The sequence below is a fragment of the Patagioenas fasciata genome, chromosome 1 (assembly GCF_037038585.1).
Source record: "Patagioenas fasciata isolate bPatFas1 chromosome 1, bPatFas1.hap1, whole genome shotgun sequence".
In the NCBI taxonomy this organism is placed as follows: Eukaryota; Metazoa; Chordata; class Aves; order Columbiformes; family Columbidae; genus Patagioenas; species Patagioenas fasciata.
Window position 1 is genome coordinate 188940614 of NC_092520.1, and position 20933 is coordinate 188961546.

Genomic DNA, 20933 nt, shown 5'->3' on the forward strand with positions numbered 1-20933 from the left:
TCCCTTCTAGCTCTATGCTCCTTTGAAAATTCACCGAGACTGCTACTAGCAACTTCTGTCTGAAGTTCGTGAACTACAGGGCTTGATTATTTCACCTAATATATATAATTACTATGATTAATTATCATGGAACTTACTCATATTTTTTTTTGGTTAAAAACTATAGATAATTTCTCATAAATACTCAGATGTTAATGTTTGATGATTGACCCTTTTAACTTGATGCTACTACTTTACATCTTTCAAATTCCAAACAGTCTGCTGATCTTTGGAGATCAATCATTATTCAAGGAACTTCAGTTTTTGGGTTGGGCAACCCCCTACAGGAGGACGGAGTTGAAGACTCCAGGATTGCTTTCATGGTCATACTTTGTTTCCACAAATACAAGTCATCTGCAGTTTTCAAAACACATTTTTGAAGGTAGAAAGAGCTGTTGTGTCCATTTAAAAAGGAAGCAAGTGGAATCACGTGTTGGATCAATGTCAGTAGGACAAGAGCAAGAGAATCCAGAGCTCTATACAAGAAGTATCCTACCTTTGAAAATTATATCATGGTATAACTTACACAGAAAAGAGACTCAGTGTTCTGGCTAGGAATTAGGAGTAATTTGATTTCATTTGTTTTGACAGTTAAGTGTTCATTACATTTAGAATACTGTTTGTTTGATTCCTAGATGCGGTCTGTTGGACGAATATTTAAATTCATTGACATGCCTACAGAAGAGATGAAAAATGTGAAGCCACGGAAGAATAACCAGCCTTCAGATGCCCTTGTAATTGAAAACAAGTATGCAAAGGAAGAGAAGAACTGGCCATCCGGAGGCCAAATGACTGTGAAGGACCTTACGGCCAAATACAGTGAAGGAGGAGCTGCTGTGTTGGAAAACATTTCTTTTTCAATAAGTTCAGGGCAGAGGGTGAGACGATGTTTTGTTGTGTTTGATCTGACTTCTGTTAACTATAGAAGTGTCATTATAAATCTATTAATTGACTAAAGAGTAGGTTGAGTTCAGTAAGGTTTTTAAATGAAATTGTCACCAAACAAAAGAATCATCTAGATTACCTGAAGAACAGAAATATCTTGTGTCTCTTTATAAAAAGAGGTCATCTGTAGGATTATTGGCTACAAACAAGAACAACAACAAAAAAAGGCAAGGAAAATCTGCTCCAGTTATCCTAGAAATCTTAAGGCTATTTACACCTCTTTTCACAGTGATGCACAGTGGGGATGTTTGCTGACCATGGGAAGCAGAATATACCAATAAAATCGGGAAATCCTCAAGCTGTATTCCTGTGCCTGAAGTTGTCTGCCTTCTCCTCCTGGGAGAGGGAAGCTTGCTGGTGTGCACAGGTGCTGGGGCAGCCCGACCCATGTGGAGCGGGGCATGAAAGAATACCGGCCGCTGTGCCAAGGGTAACGCACGGCTGGCGCTGGCAGACGGAGGGTGGAGGTGCCATCTCACCTGTTCGATGAGGGCTCTACGCCACCCCAAATTATTAAATAACAAACCATAACCTGCTCTATTCTTTAGAAGATTGTCAAACCTCTAATTAATCTTCATGCATGTTTGGGGTTACATCCGAGAAAGAACTTTAGTTTCAGGACAGCAATTAGGCAGATGTTTAACACTTTGCTTTAAGTTCATGCTGAAGGACTGTCCTTGGTGGGGTGGGAAGAACGGCTTGTGTGATTTCCTGAGCTGGAGCCATGTTGATGAAGAGGAGATTTTAACTCTCCCACATAGATGAGAAAGCAGGTTCAGTGACAGCTCCATGCCATGAGGCAGCTCTTCACTCCTAGTTTGGATAGCACCAATCTCTGACAGGCTTGGTAGATCTGTCTTGGTTTACATCAACTGAATGTTTCATCTACTAAGTTTGAGGGCAGCAAAATTTTGAAACCAGGAGTCTGATTTCCTGTAGCACTGTTCCCAAACCGCTCTGCCTTTGGAAGAGAAGCGCTTGTGATTCCTGGAGCGTGGAGGTGCGAGTGCTGCCGCAGTCTGGTGGATTTACTTCCTGGAAAATCCTTTGAAGCAATGGAGTATGGAAAATGAAAGATACTTTTGTACTGTACAGAGAGGGAGCAGAGCAATTTAAATAAGGGTCTTTTTTTCAATGGTTATTATTTAGGAACTTGATCCAATTTTGGTGATGAACCCAGGACCCAAAGGTAGCATTTTTGGAATTGTAGTGTGCTCCTTAAACTGGAAAGGATTTGTCTCTGACCTGTAGGGAAGCGCATGTAACACAAGCAGGAGAGAGGAGAGCTCTCCTCTGCTGAGGAGGTGGAATGGAATAGAATAGAATAGAATAGAATAGAATAGAATAGAATAGAATAGAATAGAATAGAATAGAATAGAATACAATACAATACAATACAATACAATACAATACAATACAATACAATACAATGCTTCAGTTGGAAGGGGCCTAAAATGATCATCTAGTCCAACTCCCTGACCGCTTCAGGGCTGACCAAGCTATTAATAAACGGCATTGTCCAAATGCCTCTTAAATACTGACAGGCTTGAGGCATCGACCACCTCTCTAGGAAGTCTGTTCCAGTGTTTGACCACCCTCGTGGTGAAGAAATGCTTCCTAGCATCCAGTCTAAACCTGCCCTGATGTAGCTTTGAACCATTCCCACACATCCTGTCACAGGATACCAGGGAGATGAGATCGGCACCTCCCTTTCCACCACCCTCCTCAGGAAGCTGGAGAGGGTGATGAGGCTGCCAGCCAGATGTAGCCCAATTCACTACAACCCTTTGAGCCCTGCCCCTCAGCCAGTTCTTCACCTGGCGGCACTGTGAACTTGCTCATCCCAAAGTGGGCAGCTTGTCCAGAAGGATGCTCTGAGGGACAGTATCAAAAGCTTTACTAAAATCCGAAAAAAACTACATCCACCACCTCCCCTTCATCCATAAGGTGTTTGACCTTGTCACGGAAGGATATCATATTAGGTAAACAGGACTTTGCCTTCGTGAACCCATGCTAAGTATGCCTGATGATTGCATTATTCTTTAAACACCTTTCAGCAGTACACAGTAGAATCTTCTCCATAGTTTTTCCAGGAGCTGAGGTTAGACTAAAGGTCTGCAGTTCCCTGGGTCTTCCCTCATGCTTTTTTTGTCAATTGGAATAGAAATCTACCCAATGAATAGATTGGGTTGGTGCAACACAGCACAGACTGCTCATCTGGTTCGGAGGCCTGAGGCACTGTTACAGAAAGGATGCCAGGCAGCAGGAAGAGTCCCCTTCTTCACCCTCACATGTATATTGTCACCCTGCAAAAGCAGCCCATGCTCAGACAGAACATTGTGAGCAGTATAAAACCCAACTGCTGGAAAAGGCAGTATTTGAGCATTTGCTGGTGGTTACTGCAGATACTGCTCATGTCAGCAATAGGTCAGTGCAATCCCACAAGGGAAACACAACATTAAAAAAAGAAAACCCAAACATGTATTATGTTTTTTCCCACCCAAGCATTAAGGAAAGGCAGCACCAGCTGGGCAGGTTGAGGACTTGCATTGCTGCTTGGGTGTGGGCAATGACATGGTGAGTGCTGTGACCACTGTCTTGGGCTCAAGCTACCCCACTACAAATTCATGGTTTGATCAGAGTTAGGCCCTCTTTTTTCAATTATATGGAAAAGGAGTAGCTTAGCAGTGTGATTCAAGTGCACTCCCTGTTTGGTTTTTGACTGCTGGATGGGATTTTACTGGAGAGGGCTTCTAGCAAAAGAAAGGGGAAACACACAAAGACCAGGATTAATCAGTACACAATATAGAAGCAAATTTATGTTCCTCAGCTAAGGGTAGACTAACAGATTTTTCAAAATAAATAAGAGTCTGGCCCAGTGTTTCATTCAGCTCTTGCTGTAGGCTTTTATCACTCCCAAATGAATGACATTTACTATCCTGTTGAGATCCGTTTGGATTGTTCTTCACTGCTGAGATCTTCAGGTGTTTCTGCTTTGGACTGTTCTTAATATGTGAGCAGTATTAAGTGTTTGCTTTTGTGATTTGCATTGCAGGTGGGCCTTTTAGGAAGAACTGGTTCAGGAAAAAGCACTTTACTTTTTGCATTTTTAAGACTGCTGAATACAGAAGGGGATATCCAGATTGATGGAGTCTCCTGGAACACAGTCAGCGTGCAACAATGGAGAAAGGCATTTGGAGTGATTCCTCAGGTAATGAGATTATTATGTATTTGATTATCTTTATTTTCATTGGTTCTGTATCCATATGCCCATAGTTACCCTCAAGCTGGAAGTTAGTTGTTTTATGCTGAGAAACAGAAACAAAACACAAAGATTTTGTGAAAAGAGAAGTGAGGTGGATGGATGGACGGACGGACGGATGGACGGATGGATGGATGGATGGATGGATGGATGGATGGATGCAATGATTCACAGCAAGCTTTACTTTTTGAAGGCGTCTATGCCGCTCACAAGAATTCTTTCAGAAATGGGAAGGTACAGCACACTCAAACATCAGTATTTGTAGCTTGCTTATCCCTGCACCTCTTAAACAGTTTGCATGTTGACTCAAAATAAGATAGCGGCACTTGAAGAAAAAAATACAATCAATTGCGTTCTCAGCTACGATTTTCTAAAGCCCTACATCACAGATTATGGTTAACATGTGGATACTATAGATCACCTGTTTTCCTGACAGGCCATTAGCAGAATTATTGCCTTTGTTATATTTTACTAGACCACTAGCTGATCCCCAAGTTAGACGCATCACTTTTTTAGCTGTCACCTCTCATCACTATGCCATGCTGCATGTATAAGGGGGCACTAGTTCATGTTATTTATGCTTGCAGCAGCCCCAGCATATGGGAAGTAATACCATTTTAGAGGTGAAAAAGGAAGCAGCTCCTCACATGAGTTTAAACACCATAATACTCTCAAATAACTGGAACAAGAAAAATAGTCTAAGGAGGAGCAAATACAAGAGGGACTCAAAATTTAATTTTTCTACTTCATGATCAATTTTGAGTTGTGATAGCTTCCCTTTCAAAGGTGCTATCCCACAGTAGCCTGAGTGGCATTTATTTCAAGTAGACATGCAGAGAAGGCACAACTCTCTCCTCTGTGCATTTCTACAATCATACTCGGAAATTTCCTCAAAAGCAGCAATTTTTTAGCACTTTGACCTTGCCAGAACATACCTTTTCTTCACTGCGAAGTTGCACCCTCAACGAAACTGAACCAAGAGAGAGTGGTAGCAAGTCCACTGGTTGGATTAGTTTCTTGCCTGAGCTCTTCCAAGAGCCAGCTTGGTCACACACTGCCTGCTGAGCTGAGGCTTGCTTGGCAAGCTGCTGTTTCATAGCGGACCTGTCATCACCCTTTCTGCCCTCTCTTCAACATTTTCACATCTCTCTGTTCCTCTAAACTTTATTTCTTTGTTATTGCTGGTTCAGTTTTGCAGCATGATAGTTGCTTGCAATTATGAAAAAAAGGCAGCTGTGCTGAGAACTGCAAATACAGCTGCATCTATTTAATTTGGAGGGCAGGTACTTTATACAGTTGTCCTCTCAATGATGGCTGTATAGGATGAAGGATGCTTTCACCAGTATAAGTTGTGCCTCCATTGCAAAATTTTCCTATACAGCCAAGTATAACTTTCTGTATTGGAAGGGGCTTCACACTCTCTCCCGTAGTCATCCTGTTGCCTCCAGGCCTTTCTTCCTTTGGGATCTGGTTGCCCCGCAGGGTTTCTGCTTTCCATCTCCAGCTGTCCCTGGGAACGTGTGGACAGAGGAGAAAACTGAATGCTTGGTAACATGTAACCTTGTTATCCCTTGTTTTATAGTTGAGTACTCACTACAGAGTCACTAATGGTACAGAAAACATCGCTCTGCAGCCATCAACAAAATATGAGAGGCATTTTCTACATAAGCAGTGTAACTTGCCCTTCTGCTAGTGAGGTGCATTGTTAAAATTACACATTTGGTTCAGTTTGGAAGTCCCTGATACAAGGATCAATGCCAAAAAATCCCAGCCCTCTATTCTCTGGAAGGTCACAAGAGTTGCCAACCTGTTTGCATGCCTCAGCTCACAGCTCCTGTCCCAAAGACTTCCAAAGAACTGCACATTATGCCTCAAAAGTTCCCACATTCAGAACAAAATGAAGTTTTCACCAGCACTTTCCCAGCAGGGAAGAGAAATTGCATATACCACCCTGCCTTTCCCAACAGAACAAAGGGAGCCTTTTGTTCTTTGCTGTTCACCTATGGCTTCAGAATGGGGGGAAAAAAAAGTTGCGTTTCCTTTCCTGGGAGGCTGGCCTACAGCAACACCTGGATATTTGCCATCTCTAGGAGAGGCTTTGCTAACACAAGGAGAAAGGAGCTGTACCTGAGGCATGCTATCTCGTAAAAACTTTCCAACACTCTCCTTCTCTTCCTTGTCCCTAAATTTCCCAATTTAGAAGAAAATAAGTTCTTTGCCTCTGTGGGAACCTCATTGATGTGCGGCTGCACAGCACACACAGCATCCTAACACACTGCTGTCTGCTCCATGCAGGTGATGCTGGAATGGCCTGCAGAGTAGTCAAGGATCACACTGAGATGGAGCAAAAGCAAAAACCTGGTTCTTTCTGTATCTCAAATCTAGCTTTCAGTGGTGTGAAGGGGTAAATCATATAAAACATGTTTCCTGGAGCACCCAAAAGGAAGTTCCTTCCTGTAGCTCCTCACACACTGATGCTGCTGAAGCACAGCCTGACCACAGTGCTGCTTTTACAGGATGTTTGTCATTCTCATGCAAAGCAATTGCTCCAGCGATAACAGGTTGTTTAAAGTACAATCAGAGCCCATCATCCCTTCCTTCTGGGCAGTCCTTTCTGATACTTCTTCTGCAAGAGTTTCCCCACTACATTTCCAAGGTGAGGGCATCTGGCTGTATCTGATTTCAACACACTGAAGCTCTTTTGCATACCGGTCCTTGTGCAGATTGCATCTTGAAGTATTTAATGGAATCAAATTGAGAAAATCCCTTCAGAAATTTGGCTTTGAATGGAGAACAGGAGACATGCAGTCGATTTTCCGTTAAAATAAATGAGGAGAAACCTGAGACCCATGAGGTGCTGCTAGCTCAAAGAAAGGGGATGATTTCTGGTGTTTTCTGATGTCTGCATCCTGGCAGATCTCACACTGTTTCCCTACGTGTAAATACTTCTTATGGAGTTAAAATCAAGCTTAGCATGGAGAATGAGATCACTACAGTTTGTGGAACTGGCAGTTGACAAAAAAAAAAAAATAAATCGCGTTTGCTCCTTCATTTTGTTTAAGAAGTGGAATTTCACAACTTTTGTCTTTGTAGGTCCAATTTTTCAGTAGCCTTTGTTCACTTTGTTCACTATATCTGTCTGTCTCTCTGCCTGTCAGTCTCCAGCGCTGTTTCATCTGCTCTCATACCTCTCAGGGCTGTTCACTGTTGGAGGTCATGGGGGTGGCTGTTTGGCAGCGTGCCAGGGCACTTCTGCACACTGCAGCCTCCTGGGCAGCCCCACTTCCCAGAGCTGGTCCCACAGAGGGTCCTGCAGAGACCGGGTTCCTGCAGGGCATCGAGATGAGTCAGCATCACCATGCCAGGGAGCTTCTGCACCAGACTCATGCAGGGAGCACGTGGGGACATTGATTAACAACCCCACATGTTCATTTCAGGCAGTATATCAGTTGTTTTCTGCATTGTGGATTCAGTGTTGCCAGGAGCACAGCACTTGCGTTTATCAGTAAGATTTATGGGAGGCAGAGGTTGTAGCATCTTCAGGGGAGAACATTACAGAACTGGTCCCAAAACTTGCAGAAGGTCTTCATTTCTCCCATGCTCTTATTCCTGTCTGTAAATATTTTAATGTCAACGTAAAGTCCCTAAAGGACACTTATGAAAACAAAACCTCTAACTCTGCACCTAATATTGTAGCATTCACACAGCAATTTGGTTTTCTTTCATCTTGATATTGTTGCCGTAATATATCCAAAACAGAGGAGGTCATATTGTTGTTGCTCTGACTTCTCTGTACATGGAGCTGGTGTCTGCTTCCAGCTGATGTTGCCCTGGTTCTCCAGCCCCAGGGCATATGGGATGGAGGGTCCATGGGTCTGGCTGAGGACCTGCACACGACTTGTCTTTCATTGCAACAGCAGCTACTGTCAGCCAGGATACTCTCAGGATACTTTCACTCTTTGGCAGCCTTTTGTCAGCTGATCCTTTACTCCTCTGAATGCGTTTGCTCAGGTACTCCAGGGTCTTGGTTCTCCACATAACACTTAAATCACTTAGGAAGCTTATTACCACAGGCTGGCTGCATCCCACACCATAACCAGTACCCAGAGGCTCTTGCTGCTGAGGGGGGTTAATGCTCCCCAGAGGTGGAGATTGACAATATTTGGGGTGACCGTATTTAGAGTCCAGAATGTTTTGCTTGTGGGTGGATGTCTGGTCTGATAAATTATTTGTTGTATGGTCAAACCCATTATCATCCTGGGTGAATTTGAACAAGTGACCAAGAAGGAGACAGTTCCAGATTTGCTGCCAGTCTCCCTAGCCATCCATTCCCACGTCCAATGCTCTTCTTATTTGCAGTTCTTCCATATTATATAAAAAACACATAGGTCCATAAGATTAACTTTGTTGTTTTTTTTTTCCACTTTAGACTTCTAGCTTTTAAGAACTTTTGTTTTGTTTTGATTTTTTTTTTCTGCTTCTTAAGTGAGCTCTAAACTGCCCATGTGACTCACACTGTATTTACTCAAGTGAACCCTATGTGGTTTCTAATGAGCTGGGAGGAAAGAGGTGTTGAAATGGAGGGAGAAGTACCAGAATTCAGGACAATGAAATATTTACCTTGTGGGGTTAAAAAAAAAAAAAAAAAGGTACTTTTGGGAATAGCTTGCTTTTAGTGCCCTACTTCTTGAAAGCAGAGTTATTAGGAATAACAGCAGTTTCTGAAGAAAGTAGTTCCCTTTATTTCTCTACTTGCTGCCCTTCAGCAAGAATGTTATTCAGCCCTATCTTCTTTAAAACTGGTTTGTTTGGTTAACTATTCTTTACCACTGAGAAATGAAAATACCAATTCCATTAGTTAAAGGTATGGTGCTCAAAGTGTGAACAAACCCACTTCTGACACGTTATTATTTCCACCGCACCCACTGCTTGGAAGAATCTAATCCTGCTGCAAATATGTTCCCCCGCTCCTGTCACCTACCCAGTGCAGGGCATGGGAAAAGGGCTGCGCTTGACTTCACTGGAGCATTCATTGTTATTAACAATAACGATTATGAAGGAAAGCATCTACTCCTTCCCCCTAGTCTCTACCAAAAGTACTTCAATGACTTTTAGCTGTGTCGCATCATCCCACTGAAATCTGCCCCACTGACTGCAGGTACTTCCTTCTCTCCTACACCAAATAAGTTATCGGCGATGGCTTGCATATCCTAGTGAAGCAAATTAATTAATGTAATTTATTTTCCTCTACCATGTTTAAACTTTCAATTAATCATATTTAAATGATTAATATAAATGTGCGTATAAAAGCACTTTGAAACCTGATGAAAGAATGCCAAGTTCCCACATTAGGTCAAATGGAAATTGTGGTAGAATGGCCAGTCTCTGGGAAAGTACCTGTTAAGTATATTCTCTCAGCCATTGTCTCTGGAACAGCTGGTCCTTCACTGCTTTTGGTAGCATTTGATTAAGAAGTCTCCAAGAAATTATGTGGCTGTGAATTGCTGGCTTTTCAACACGTTCTCTAAATAAGTACTTTCTTTAGGAAGACAAAAAAGAAGAAAATGATTGTCTTAAGTCTTTCCTCTTGTTATTTGTTCTGTATGTACAAGGAAAGAGTATGCAAATGGTAATATTTCTCAACAAAGCACTTACATTCTTTGAGAGCCAGTTCTCCCTGCTACAAGCAGCAGGTGTACCTCGCAGCACAGAAAGCAACACTTTGCCTTTATCTTGCAAAAAATGTTGTGCAACCTCAGTGTCCCCTGAAGAACCTCATTTCCACCAGAATCTGACGCACCCACCCCATGTAAAAAGAGATTAAACAAATATTTAATTTTGTCTGAGTCATTCCTTTTAGAGGTAAAAAACCTCGGGATGTTCACTTGCCTAAACTGATGGGAAAAGCAGAACTGAGTTGTAAACTTCAGTGCAAGACGGATGTGCTTCCAGTGCCAAGAAACGTGCATCCCCTCGTCTGTTGTAACGGGAGGAAAGAGCAGGAGCCCACACAGTCAGGGAAGCCTTGGACACCAGCAAGCGGTTGGTGCTGCTGCAGTCAGGATCATGCTGTGTCACATCTCAGTGACACTGAGAGAAAATACCCTCTTTTGAGATAGGACTGGAACATGGTGAAATGTCAGGTAACAGGATGATGCTGATAGATATTTGGCTACAACTGAATAGAAAATGAGAAATTCATTGATGAAAAACAACTTAGGACAGTGTCCCTGAATATTGACAAATATCCAACGGGATTTTTATCTCAAAATGAAATTGTGGAAACACATGCTTTGGTTTAGTGATCATTTTTCTTTGAATATGTTTCACATAATGAAGAATCAAAAATAGTTTTTAAAAGGCTTATTCCAAAATGGAAATACAGGAAATATTTTATTCTGAAAACTGCTGAAATTCAATTTTTACTGTTTTTCAGACAAGTTTGGCTCAGTTTTTATTAAGACAATTAGCAAAAACAGAACACAAGGATTTTTAAAATCACTTTTTTTGGAACAATTTTTTTTTTTTTTTAGAATAAGTAACCTGCAATAAGCTTTATCTGGTAGTGGCAGCAGGTCCTTCTTTCTCTGTATACAATTTACAATGCTTTATACAATGTTTCAGAATATTTATCTACCTGTGTCTGTATCCTTTTCCTTGTAGAAAGTGTTCATATTTTCTGGAACTTTTCGGATGAATTTGGATCCTTACGGGCAATGGAACGACGAAGAAATATGGAAAGTTGCAGAGGAGGTAAAACTGTTTGATGTTATTTGCATCCCTTTGGTGAAGTGGTTACAGCAGAGTGCAGTGTAGGTCAAATGATTGTCATATGTTACATTTATCTACAGTCTTAGAAAAAAAAGCGCCAAGGAAAGATAATGCTGTGCTATAAAACACGTTTCCTTATTGCCTAATAAAAAGGTGCCTTTGTGAGAGATTAAAAAAAAGAAAAGATAAACTTCCGTAAAGCACGGTCTGGGTTCCTCATGCAGTGATTTAGCATAAGTGAGGTTTTGTGTTTGGCTCTGTTGGGTGACCCTGAGAGAAAAAAAAAGTGAAGGAGCAGGAAAAGGTCCTGCAATCTTTTCTCGTTTTAATGATTAGGCAAATATATGAAAGGTCGGCAAGGCATTTTTCTACTAAAATGTGTAAAAATTGCTAGTAAACATTTGGGAGGTCATGAAAAAAGTCTGTGGCCTATCTGAGATATAAGACTGGTGTTATTGCAATAGGAAATATATTATATTCAGCTTAGAAAAATCTTTCCTCAGAATATTTCCCAGTTATTACGATTCTCAGGCCAGCTGAGAGGGAGCGCTCCCCAACACTGTGTTCAGGCCGACGGACACGCTCCTGTCCTGGGCAGCTGCCTCTTCCATGCAAAATAAGAATCATGTAATATTAGGGTTTATGAACCTGAAAGTTTTGTTCTAATTTTATGTTTTTTGTTTTCACATTCCCCAAGATTAGGGGCCAGATTCTTACAGTTCTGTTTCCATGTTGAACTGAACCCTGTGTGTTACAGTTGTCAGCTGCCACCTATTGGCTCTGATCATGTTTAATAGGTTGAAGAGGTGGATGTAATGCCCAGAGAAAAGGCAGCTGAGAGGTAAGGGCGGGAAAGCTGTAGCCCAGAAAGCAGATTTCCCTTTCCAAGGTTGGGATGACCTAATTAATACAGGCTCAACAATGAATTGGTGCCATTTTCCTTGTTCATAGTAAGTCTCAAGTATCAGAAAATGCTACAAGTGCGGGCCTTAATCTGAAAGTCTCTTTGTTTCCCATCCATGTGGTTAACTCTGTCTCTGCTCTCTCTGTCTTTTGGGTTTATCTAATTCCTTCCCTATGTTTGGAAGAGAGGAAAGGAGACATTTTCTAGGAGTAATTTAGCATCAGATAAAAACATCATGATGTTTTTGCTTAAATGATGTGCCAGCAGCTTTTCAGCTGGTCCCAGCTGGGGCAATGGGGTGCTCAGTGTGGTGCTCCTCCACTTCTCTGAGGCTGGGGGAAAAAACAGAGTGTGGATTCACATCCCCTTTCTTGAAAACAACAAGCCTGACTTCTGCTTTTGAGGATTGTTTTCACTGTCTGTGTGAACTGAGCCAGGGATTTTTAAGAGCTTAATTTCATTTACAAGGGCATGAAAAAGAGAGTTATTTTGAAGTGTTTATCATTAAGGAGTTTGGCAAGTCCATATGTGATAACGAGGTTTTCATTGCACAGATGAGAGCACAAAGCAAATAGAAAAGAACAAGAGCTGTAAATACTTTTTAGGAGGAGTGGCTGGGTTGTTTAGAAAGTTCATGCTCCTATTAGTGACAGTGAGTCACTGTAACTTCAGGAGCATGGCACAGAAGGACAGTTACCTGTCAGCTCGTGTATGACCCGTGTTGGCTGCTGAGGATTTAGAGAATCCTGCTGAGATCAGCATCAGCCGTTTATGCCTCTTGCAATGAGTGGCAGAGGGCAAGGTGTTGTCTGAGCCCATGTCAGGTGTTTCAGTTTTATTGCCTCCACATTTCAGCACCTCAGTCTGTCAGACTTGTGTCAACTTTTGAGGTTGTTGTACTCTTGCAGTCAGCAGTTTGGAACAGGTACAAGGAGAGACCTTGTGCAGTTTTAAGAGGAAAGCACCTTTTCCAGCCGTTATATGCAAAATTTCATTAAAGGACATGATGTGTGTTCAAAAGAGAAGTGAGGAGCAAAGCACTGGCCTTAATTTTCTTATAAATAAATCATGAACTTTTCAGAAACTCAACAGACACACCCCCACACCCCAGTTTATTATGGTTCCAATGTAAAATGGAAACACAAAGGACTAATTCCACTTTTTTTCCCCCCCTGGAATGCAAATTAATTGCAGATCAGTAATATTTAAAAACACCACTGGAGTTGCATTGCTTTTTATAATGTCTTCTGGAGGAATGCAGCTCACATGTGTTTCTTAGTTCTCATATTTTACAAAAATTCCTCTGTAAATGATGCTGTTAAGGCCAAGGAGCACAGTTGGTTTGGACCTGTGGAAGATGCGAAGGTTTGCGGTGTGCAAAGTGCATCTCCCAGTGAGAACAGCAAAGAGCACTGGAAGAAACAATCAGAAAATATCTTCTGGGCTGGATTCTGGTTTCTGGTCCAAATGACACAGCTTCACTTGGTTCGACCACCTCTCTAAATGTTTTGTCACTAGTGCTAGAGGGAAACCTGTGATGCCATTGGTGTGAACAATGTGCACAGGGCTTTTGAGGCAGCAAAACGGGACCAATGGCTGTGGTGACCTGGGTGGTTTTGTCTGTAGCTGTAATGTAGCATGTGAATTTTGGTCATTTCTTTTTACCCTCCTTGTAACCAAAGAAGGCCTGGTTTGCTTTCAAAAATCACTTTCCTTAACATTTCTATTGATGTACATTGCTGCTGGATAAAAAGCTTCAAATATAATATATTGCTTTCTCTAGCCTGCTAACTCAGAGTGTTTCAGTCAAACTGCCAAGACTCATTGTGTGTGACCCACAAATGAAGCATTAGCTCTCAGCTTCCTAACATAAATCCTCGCATGTTGTAAGAGTCAAATATTTCAGTCCTTTTCACATCATCCAACTACTAGCTTGTAGTCTTTATAGGCCAGATTCTCCTTTCCATCAATTTATATTTTTCTCTTTGTCTTCAGAAATGAAAGGCAAGGAAATGAAAGGTATTGGTTGTTGTACCCACAGTAAGCAGTAACTATATCTCACAGATTTTCCTGTCCTTTTTCTTTCCAACAGGTTGGGCTGAAGTCTGTAATTGAGCAATTTCCAGGAAAACTTGATTTTGTTCTTGTGGATGGAGGCTGCGTCCTCAGTCACGGCCACAAACAGCTGATGTGCCTTGCCCGGTCAGTTCTCAGCAAAGCTAGAATCTTGCTGCTGGATGAACCAAGTGCTCACCTGGACCCTGTGTAAGTTTTGATCATTTATTCTATTTTCTCATATGAAATAAGAAAACAGTGAGGCAGCACCACCGAAAGAGACCTTCTGTAACTTGTCTGGTCTGTTACTAAACCTGATTTCAGTAATGTTTGTTTCTAATTCTGCATGAGGGATCAGGTAGGCTGAGTTATAAGCTCAGCTTTATGGCTGATACCTACTTTCACAGCAGAAGTGCAGCTGACTGAGACATTGCAGTGTTGATGTCCATGCACATGAGCTTTACAACACACAGCCAGGCTATTAAATACTGTCAATAGAAAGTTCTGAGCTGTGCTGGCACGTACAATGCAGTCTGAACGCCGATGCTTGTTTGCTTTTCAGAACTTCCCAAGTGATCAGGAAGACTCTGAAGCACGCATTTGCCAACTGCACGGTGATACTCTCTGAACACAGGCTGGAGGCGATGCTGGAGTGCCAGCGATTTTTGGTGAGTGTTTCTCGTGGTCTCGTGTACTGTTGTTTCCATAACATTTAATGAACGTGCAAAATGCACCAAGCAGAATTGGTGAAGTTGGCTGGATTGATGGGGGTCATTCAGGGCAGTTGGGCAACAAAGTCACCCTGCAGAAGAGCTGCACGCTCCTGTTTGCTCTTTCACATGGGCCGTTGTAGTCACTTTATGGAAGAGCTGGACTCCTTCTTTCAACCAGAAGGTGTGTTGTGTAGGTTACCCAGCTGCTGATCCAGATGCCTTGTCTTGCTAATTGGCTCTGGAGCTCCAAAAAAATCCCAGCATCTCACAGAGCTTTACAATTGCAAATGCAGAAAGACCTGCACTTGTTCTTGAGCAATAGGAGGCTGCATGGAGGAGTTTCCTAAGAAAACTTCGAGTCACAGAATGATAGAATGTCCTGAGTTGGAAGGGGCACACACGGATCATCGAGTCCAACTCCTGTCCCTACATATGACAACCCCAAAAACCACACCGTGTGTCTGAGGGTGTTGTCCAGTCGCTTCTTGAACACTGTCAGGCTTGGGGCCGTGACACCTCCCTGGAGAGCCTGCTCCAGTGCTCCACCACCCTCTGGGTGAAGAACCTTTCCTTAATGTCCAACTGAAACCTCCCCTGGCACATCTTCCTGCCATCCCTCGGGTTCTGTCATTGGTCACTAAAGAGAAGAGTTCAGCACCCGTCCCTCCTCTTCCCCTTGCGAGGAAGCTGTAGCAGCGATTAAGTCTTTTCTTAGTCTCCTCCAGGCGGAACAAACCCTGTGAGTTTGTCCACTCCTCATGCAGCTTCTTCTCCAAACCCTTCACCAACTTTGTGACCAACATCTGATGGTCAGAATTGCTGATTTCTTTCATCAAGCCACTTGAGTATTCCTTTCCTGTTTGATCAAGGTGACAAAGTGCTGAAGTCCTGGGGTATTTTCTTTGTTATACAAAAAATGTTAGTGAAGGAAATAAAAGGCAAGTAATGTAATTGTTCGAGGTTCCTTCCTCTGTGTCTTCTTGACTCTTCCATAAGAGGGGACCTTCACTTTATTAGCAAAGTGGAACATCACTTTTTATGTATATTTGCTTGGGTGTATTAGCACAGCAGGAGGAACACAGCCTGAAGCTGAAGCAGGCTGGTCCGTAGACAAGTTGTATGTTTCTGGATGTGCTGCACCTCTATGTGTGCTCCACTCCGCTGTGTCAGCAGAGCCCTGGTAGGCAGCGGGGAGCAGCTTTACCACCCTCCAAACAGCATTTTGGCAACAGACCTGCTAAAAGCTCTTTCCTGTCAGACCTGTGCCCTCACCCGAGACATGCTGGCATTGCAGTGCCAGCCAGGGAGCCTGATTTTTCCCTCTGTCGTGCCTGACAGCGGGGCTGGCACAGCCTTACAGGGCAAACCTGTTGTCTCCTTTGAACACAGGCCAGCATCGCTTCCTTGTGTGGTGGGGAGAAAGCAAAGAAGGCCCTGCGCTGGCAGCCCGCTCCCTCTGCTTGCCATACAGCTCTCTTTGCTGCAGTTAACACTTTCTTAACCAGGCAATTTAGCAGTGCCAGGAAAATGCCTGGAGACTCCAGCAAATGATCTCACAGGTAAAAAATCAGGTCACAAGGAGAAACCAGCAAGCCCAATGGTGCTTTGTAACTTGTGCAATGGGCACCTTTTCCACAGGTTAAAATTTTAGTGTCTGTTTTTATGGTTGTAATTAGAAATTACAAACTATAAACTCGGCTTTTCCTGTTAGAAGGAGATCTCTGTTTTGCCTTCATGTCTCTTCCCTGCTCCATTAGTTGTGTCAGCTGAATTCTGTCAAAACCATCATTGCCCATCTAACGGAGCAATATGTTTCTTCAGGTAATTGAGGACAATAAATTGCGGCAGTATGAATCCATTCAGAAGCTGCTGAGCGAAAAAAGCTCCTTCAGGCAAGCCATCAGCCATGCCGATCGCCTTAAGCTCCTCCCGATGCACCACAGAAACTCCAGCAAACGCAACCCTCGACCCAAAATCACTGCCTTGCAGGAGGAGACGGAGGAAGAGGTGCAGGAGACGAGGCTGTGAGAGGCGGTGCGGGCACCCTCTGTGTGCAGTGAATCCTCAGCCGTGCCCCACGATGGCTGGACGAGCAATTCTGAACCTGCAGGAGCTGTTCACAGATGGGACCGTGCAGGAGGTGCTCACAGCAGCGGCTACACGTGCATTTGGGAATTACTTCCCTTCCGTGATTAATCGTGTGCAAGTTAGTACATCCTTTGATGTTTTGCCGCTTTTAATGGTAAAACCAGACTTCCTTTGAAAAGCTGCTCTAATTCAGTACAAACGAGACAGCAAGCAGAAGTAACCTGCCTAACCTGACATAATTGTTTCAGAAAACTTTTAGAAATGTTCTTGCTGGGGTGAAAGGTCCAGACAGCAGGAAGAATGTGAGAAAAATAATGAAACCTGTGTGAAAAATACAAGAATCAGAATGTAGAAAGCTTTTTTGGACTCACTTCCTGCAAACGACTTCAGGGACAACCTCAACAAGGCGCACAGAAGACTCCCTCCTCTTTCTTTTCCATGCAGCAACTGTAATTTCGACTTCAGGCCAAATGCCCTTTCATAACAGCGCTCTGCTCTGTGTGTGCAGGTGAGAATGAAGGACGAGAGGATATTGACTTGCAAGCCGGTCAACATCCGTCATGTGTCCACGGTTAAGGGAGAATTGGTGTTTCCTTGTAAAACCGTGGAGCTGCTCTGCCCCAGCCGGCACTCGCAGCAGGATGAGCGCAGAACCTGCTGACAGGTGGCACTGCTGGCAATGGGGCAGGAATAGGCTGCACGGGTCTGGCACCTTTGCCTGCTTTTCACTCTGGCCTAAGAAGAAACCTCTCAGAAGTAAATTTTAATAATGGAATTAATTTTTATACTCCTCTGTTTTGCAGTTTTATGATGAAACTGAACTTTCTCTAGGATATTTTATTTATTTTAATATTGTTGCAAACATTTACTAAGGAAATGATGTATTTTAAGAGGGATTATGTACTATAAAGAAAAATATATTTGTACAAAAAGTTTTATATTTGGATTGTTGGGGGTTTTTTTTGCTACAAGTCCTTGATGTCGCATTATGATAGAGCTGTCAAAAACGAGGGGAGCCCCAGTTAGGCCAGGTACTGTCCAGTGTTGTCTTTGTGCACTGAAGTATTCTAGTAATACAGACATTTTAGATTCTTTTTCTTTAAATTAAAAAAAAAAAAAACCAAACAAACTGTCTGTATGACCTGTTACAACCCACTCCCCCACAGTGCAGCCGCCACAGACCTATTCGCCTACTTCCGCTTCAGTCCTTGGTGCCTATCAAAACATGTGTCACTGTAAATAAATACAGTTTATTGATTACAAAACTAGTTGGTGACATCCAGTGTCTGCCTCAGAAGCCGCCTGTTGGGCCGGGCTCCGGGGAAGCACTGGATGGTGCTGCAGGGCCTGGCCCTGGCCCCGCTGATCTTATCCCCGTGACACCCCAGCCGGGTCCCTCCCAGCCTCCTTTATCCCCAGGGGTAGTGATTTGGAAAAAAAAGTGCCCTAAAAAGACCCTTTTAAAGGCCACCGCTGCCAGCATTAGCAGCACCACCACTCAGCTTCTTTATGCAATTATAAATGAGCTTTGTATTTCTTGCATTGCTTGAGCCCTAAAGCTGCAAAGAGCAGCACATGCCCATCTGGAAAATAACCCCGTTGAGGCAGGAGGCCCCAGCCCGCGGCAGCACCAGCCTGGGCACTGCTGGGCCCGGCTGAGCCTGCGGGCTGCCGTGCTCTCCTGGAGCCGCTGCTCTCCCTCTCCCATGTTACATTTTTTTCTGTCCCTCATCATTACGTATTTCCTCTCCAAATAGATGTTTTGTTTCCGGCTTTTTTTTTTTTCCCATCCGATCCTTCATAATACACTTCTATTCTTGTCTGTCTTCTAGTGCTTACCTGTGTCTCTTTCCTTTCTGTCCGTGTGAACGTCATCTCCTTGCTTTGCTAGCTTTCCTCCATGAAGCAAGTTCTGGATACCCTTGAGCCTTAGTTTCACCACGTCCCTGTTTCTCTACCACTAAGCCAAGCTCGCTTCAGCCTGAAAACCAGCTGTATATTGAAACAGTATCACCTTTGAATCCCATCCATCTCCCCTCCACCCCATCAAACTGTTCCCTCACACCGTGTAACACATTTCTCACTCAGCCAGCTCTCCGCTTGTGCAAGTCCTGACAGCGGCCGTGGCCAAGCCGAGGAGCAACGCCAAGGGTCACTCGTCTTTTTTCAGGACATCACTCAGAGGAGCAGACAAACCATGCGGGAGAGTTTATTATCTAAATAAACAAGATGATAAGGAAAGCTCAGCAGAAAAGCAGCACTGTGTCATCGGAACCAGCGTGCACTTCAAAGCTTGCACAATCAGTAGCATTAATATTTTGGGGTCATTGTTGAGAGCGCTAAGAGGTGACAAGTTTCAGTGAGCGGACAAGGAGACATTTAAGAAGGGAAAAGGTAAATACAACATAAGCACATATTAGACAGGACACATTTGAAAGCTGCTGATACAAACAGAAAAAAGCCCTGGGAAGGAAAAAATCAAGTAGGTCCTTCAACTGACTGCCTCACGCCCCCTAGCCCAAGCTGTACAACTCTCATTGAAACAGCTTCTGCCGTCGGTACCCAGCTACCGTGCACCATACAGCCTGTCCCAGCGAGCAGCCTGCAGAAGTTGTTCTCTCTCTGCCCTCCAAGGGCAGGTGGGAAAAGGCTGGAGAGGAACGTATCATTTCTTTTAGTCCAAAAATGGTATTTCAGCTCCTTTGGAGCTCAGTCTGGAACAGGAGGGAAGTTGGTACCTGCCTCCCGGAGGAGGAGGAAGAGGAGGAGAGGAGCATCTGCCTCCCTACAGAGGCTGGGAGGCTCACATCACCTTCTAGACTAAGTGTTCTTGTCCTTGGTGGTGGGACAGCAGCTCCCAGGGCTGTTTGCCGGAAGCTAAGCTGGGAAGTTGCATGTGCTGCTCATGTGGAAAACGGATCCAAAGGGAAAAAATAAAAAAGGCAAAGAAAATGAGGCCACAACCCAAGCACAGTGGAAGAACGAGCAATGACCTTCTAAACACAGGCTGAGCATTATGTAAGAGAGTTTTTCTTTTCATTTGCTTCGCTTTTTTAATAAAATATATTTAAGAAAAATACTCCTCCCAAGGCACTTTGTTATGGAAGACACACACCTGTCCTGTTAAAAGGGGGAGTGGTGTGTACAATATACAGCCAAAGAGAAGAACACGCTGACTCTACTGCACATGAAGATTTAATTTTACACCCTGCCAGGAAGAAACTGAAAGAAGTTTAAAAGAGTGAATTACTCTGCAGAGGATCTGTAGCTCTCGTTAAGTCCAAAAAAGGGTGGCCAGGCTGCTGGTACAGCCACGTCTTAGGACAGCAATGGTCAAGCAAGCTTGACCTAAACAAACTTGAACTCTACACGTTTAGCCATCGTCATAAATCTTACGCAAACAAATAACTAACAAAACAGTTTGATAGTCGTCATGAGCGGGAACTGCTCAGTATCTCACTGAACTCAATCTGCTGTTCCAAAAAAACTATTTTGCTTTCACAGTTGCTCAACTGGTGTCTTACCAGCTTCAGTATTTTATTATTGAAATACCTATTTCAAAGTCTTTCTCCATTTCCATGAGCCTCATGTCCCCCAGCCCGTTCCAGTAGTCTCAGAGCTGCTGAACACGCGATGGCCTCTGCGCTTCTCAACTTCTGCCCTGTTCAATCAACAGGCTTAAGTTGTTTCCCTGAAATGTGGCAGCTCTTGGAAAAACGTGCCTTTTAAAACATTTCCTCACATTAACATTAATTTGGAATTGGTGTTAATTGTTGGAGGTCAGTTCAGAACTAACTTGTTGCATTTTATTTACTTCATAAAAAAAAAAAAATCTGATTTTTTTTTTCTCCTCTTTCTGACATAGATTTGGTATTTTAGCTCTACCATTACTTAGCTGTAATTTAACATTTGGAAAAAAATCACTTTAGAGCTGTGTGTATAATTGTTCACTAATGGACAATTAATTGCCGACTAAAAATCTTGCAAATTAAGCAATGCGCAATGCAATACAGTAACACGTTTCTTTTACAAATCCTCATGTTCTCCAAAAATAATACCCGGTTCCTAGGGTAAACAATATTGCTACTAATTTATTCACAGGGCTTACTTCAGTCTCAAAATACAACCCTTGCAAATGCAACTGGAGATTTTCAAG

General features: G+C 43.1%; 1 protein-coding gene across 1 annotated transcript in view; it reads left to right on the top strand.

The window, feature by feature from the left end:
- Positions 1-17849, top strand: part of CFTR (CF transmembrane conductance regulator) — an 88341-nt gene extending 70492 nt beyond the window's left edge. Inside the window, exons 22-27 of the mRNA XM_065833028.2 lie at positions 675-917; positions 4040-4195; positions 10910-10999; positions 14014-14186; positions 14539-14644; positions 16511-17849. Coding sequence (XP_065689100.1) covers positions 675-917; positions 4040-4195; positions 10910-10999; positions 14014-14186; positions 14539-14644; positions 16511-16717 — 975 coding nt within the window. The 3' untranslated portion in view covers positions 16718-17849. The remainder of the gene's footprint in view (positions 1-674; positions 918-4039; positions 4196-10909; positions 11000-14013; positions 14187-14538; positions 14645-16510) is intronic.
- The last annotated feature ends 3084 nt before the right edge of the window (positions 17850-20933 follow it).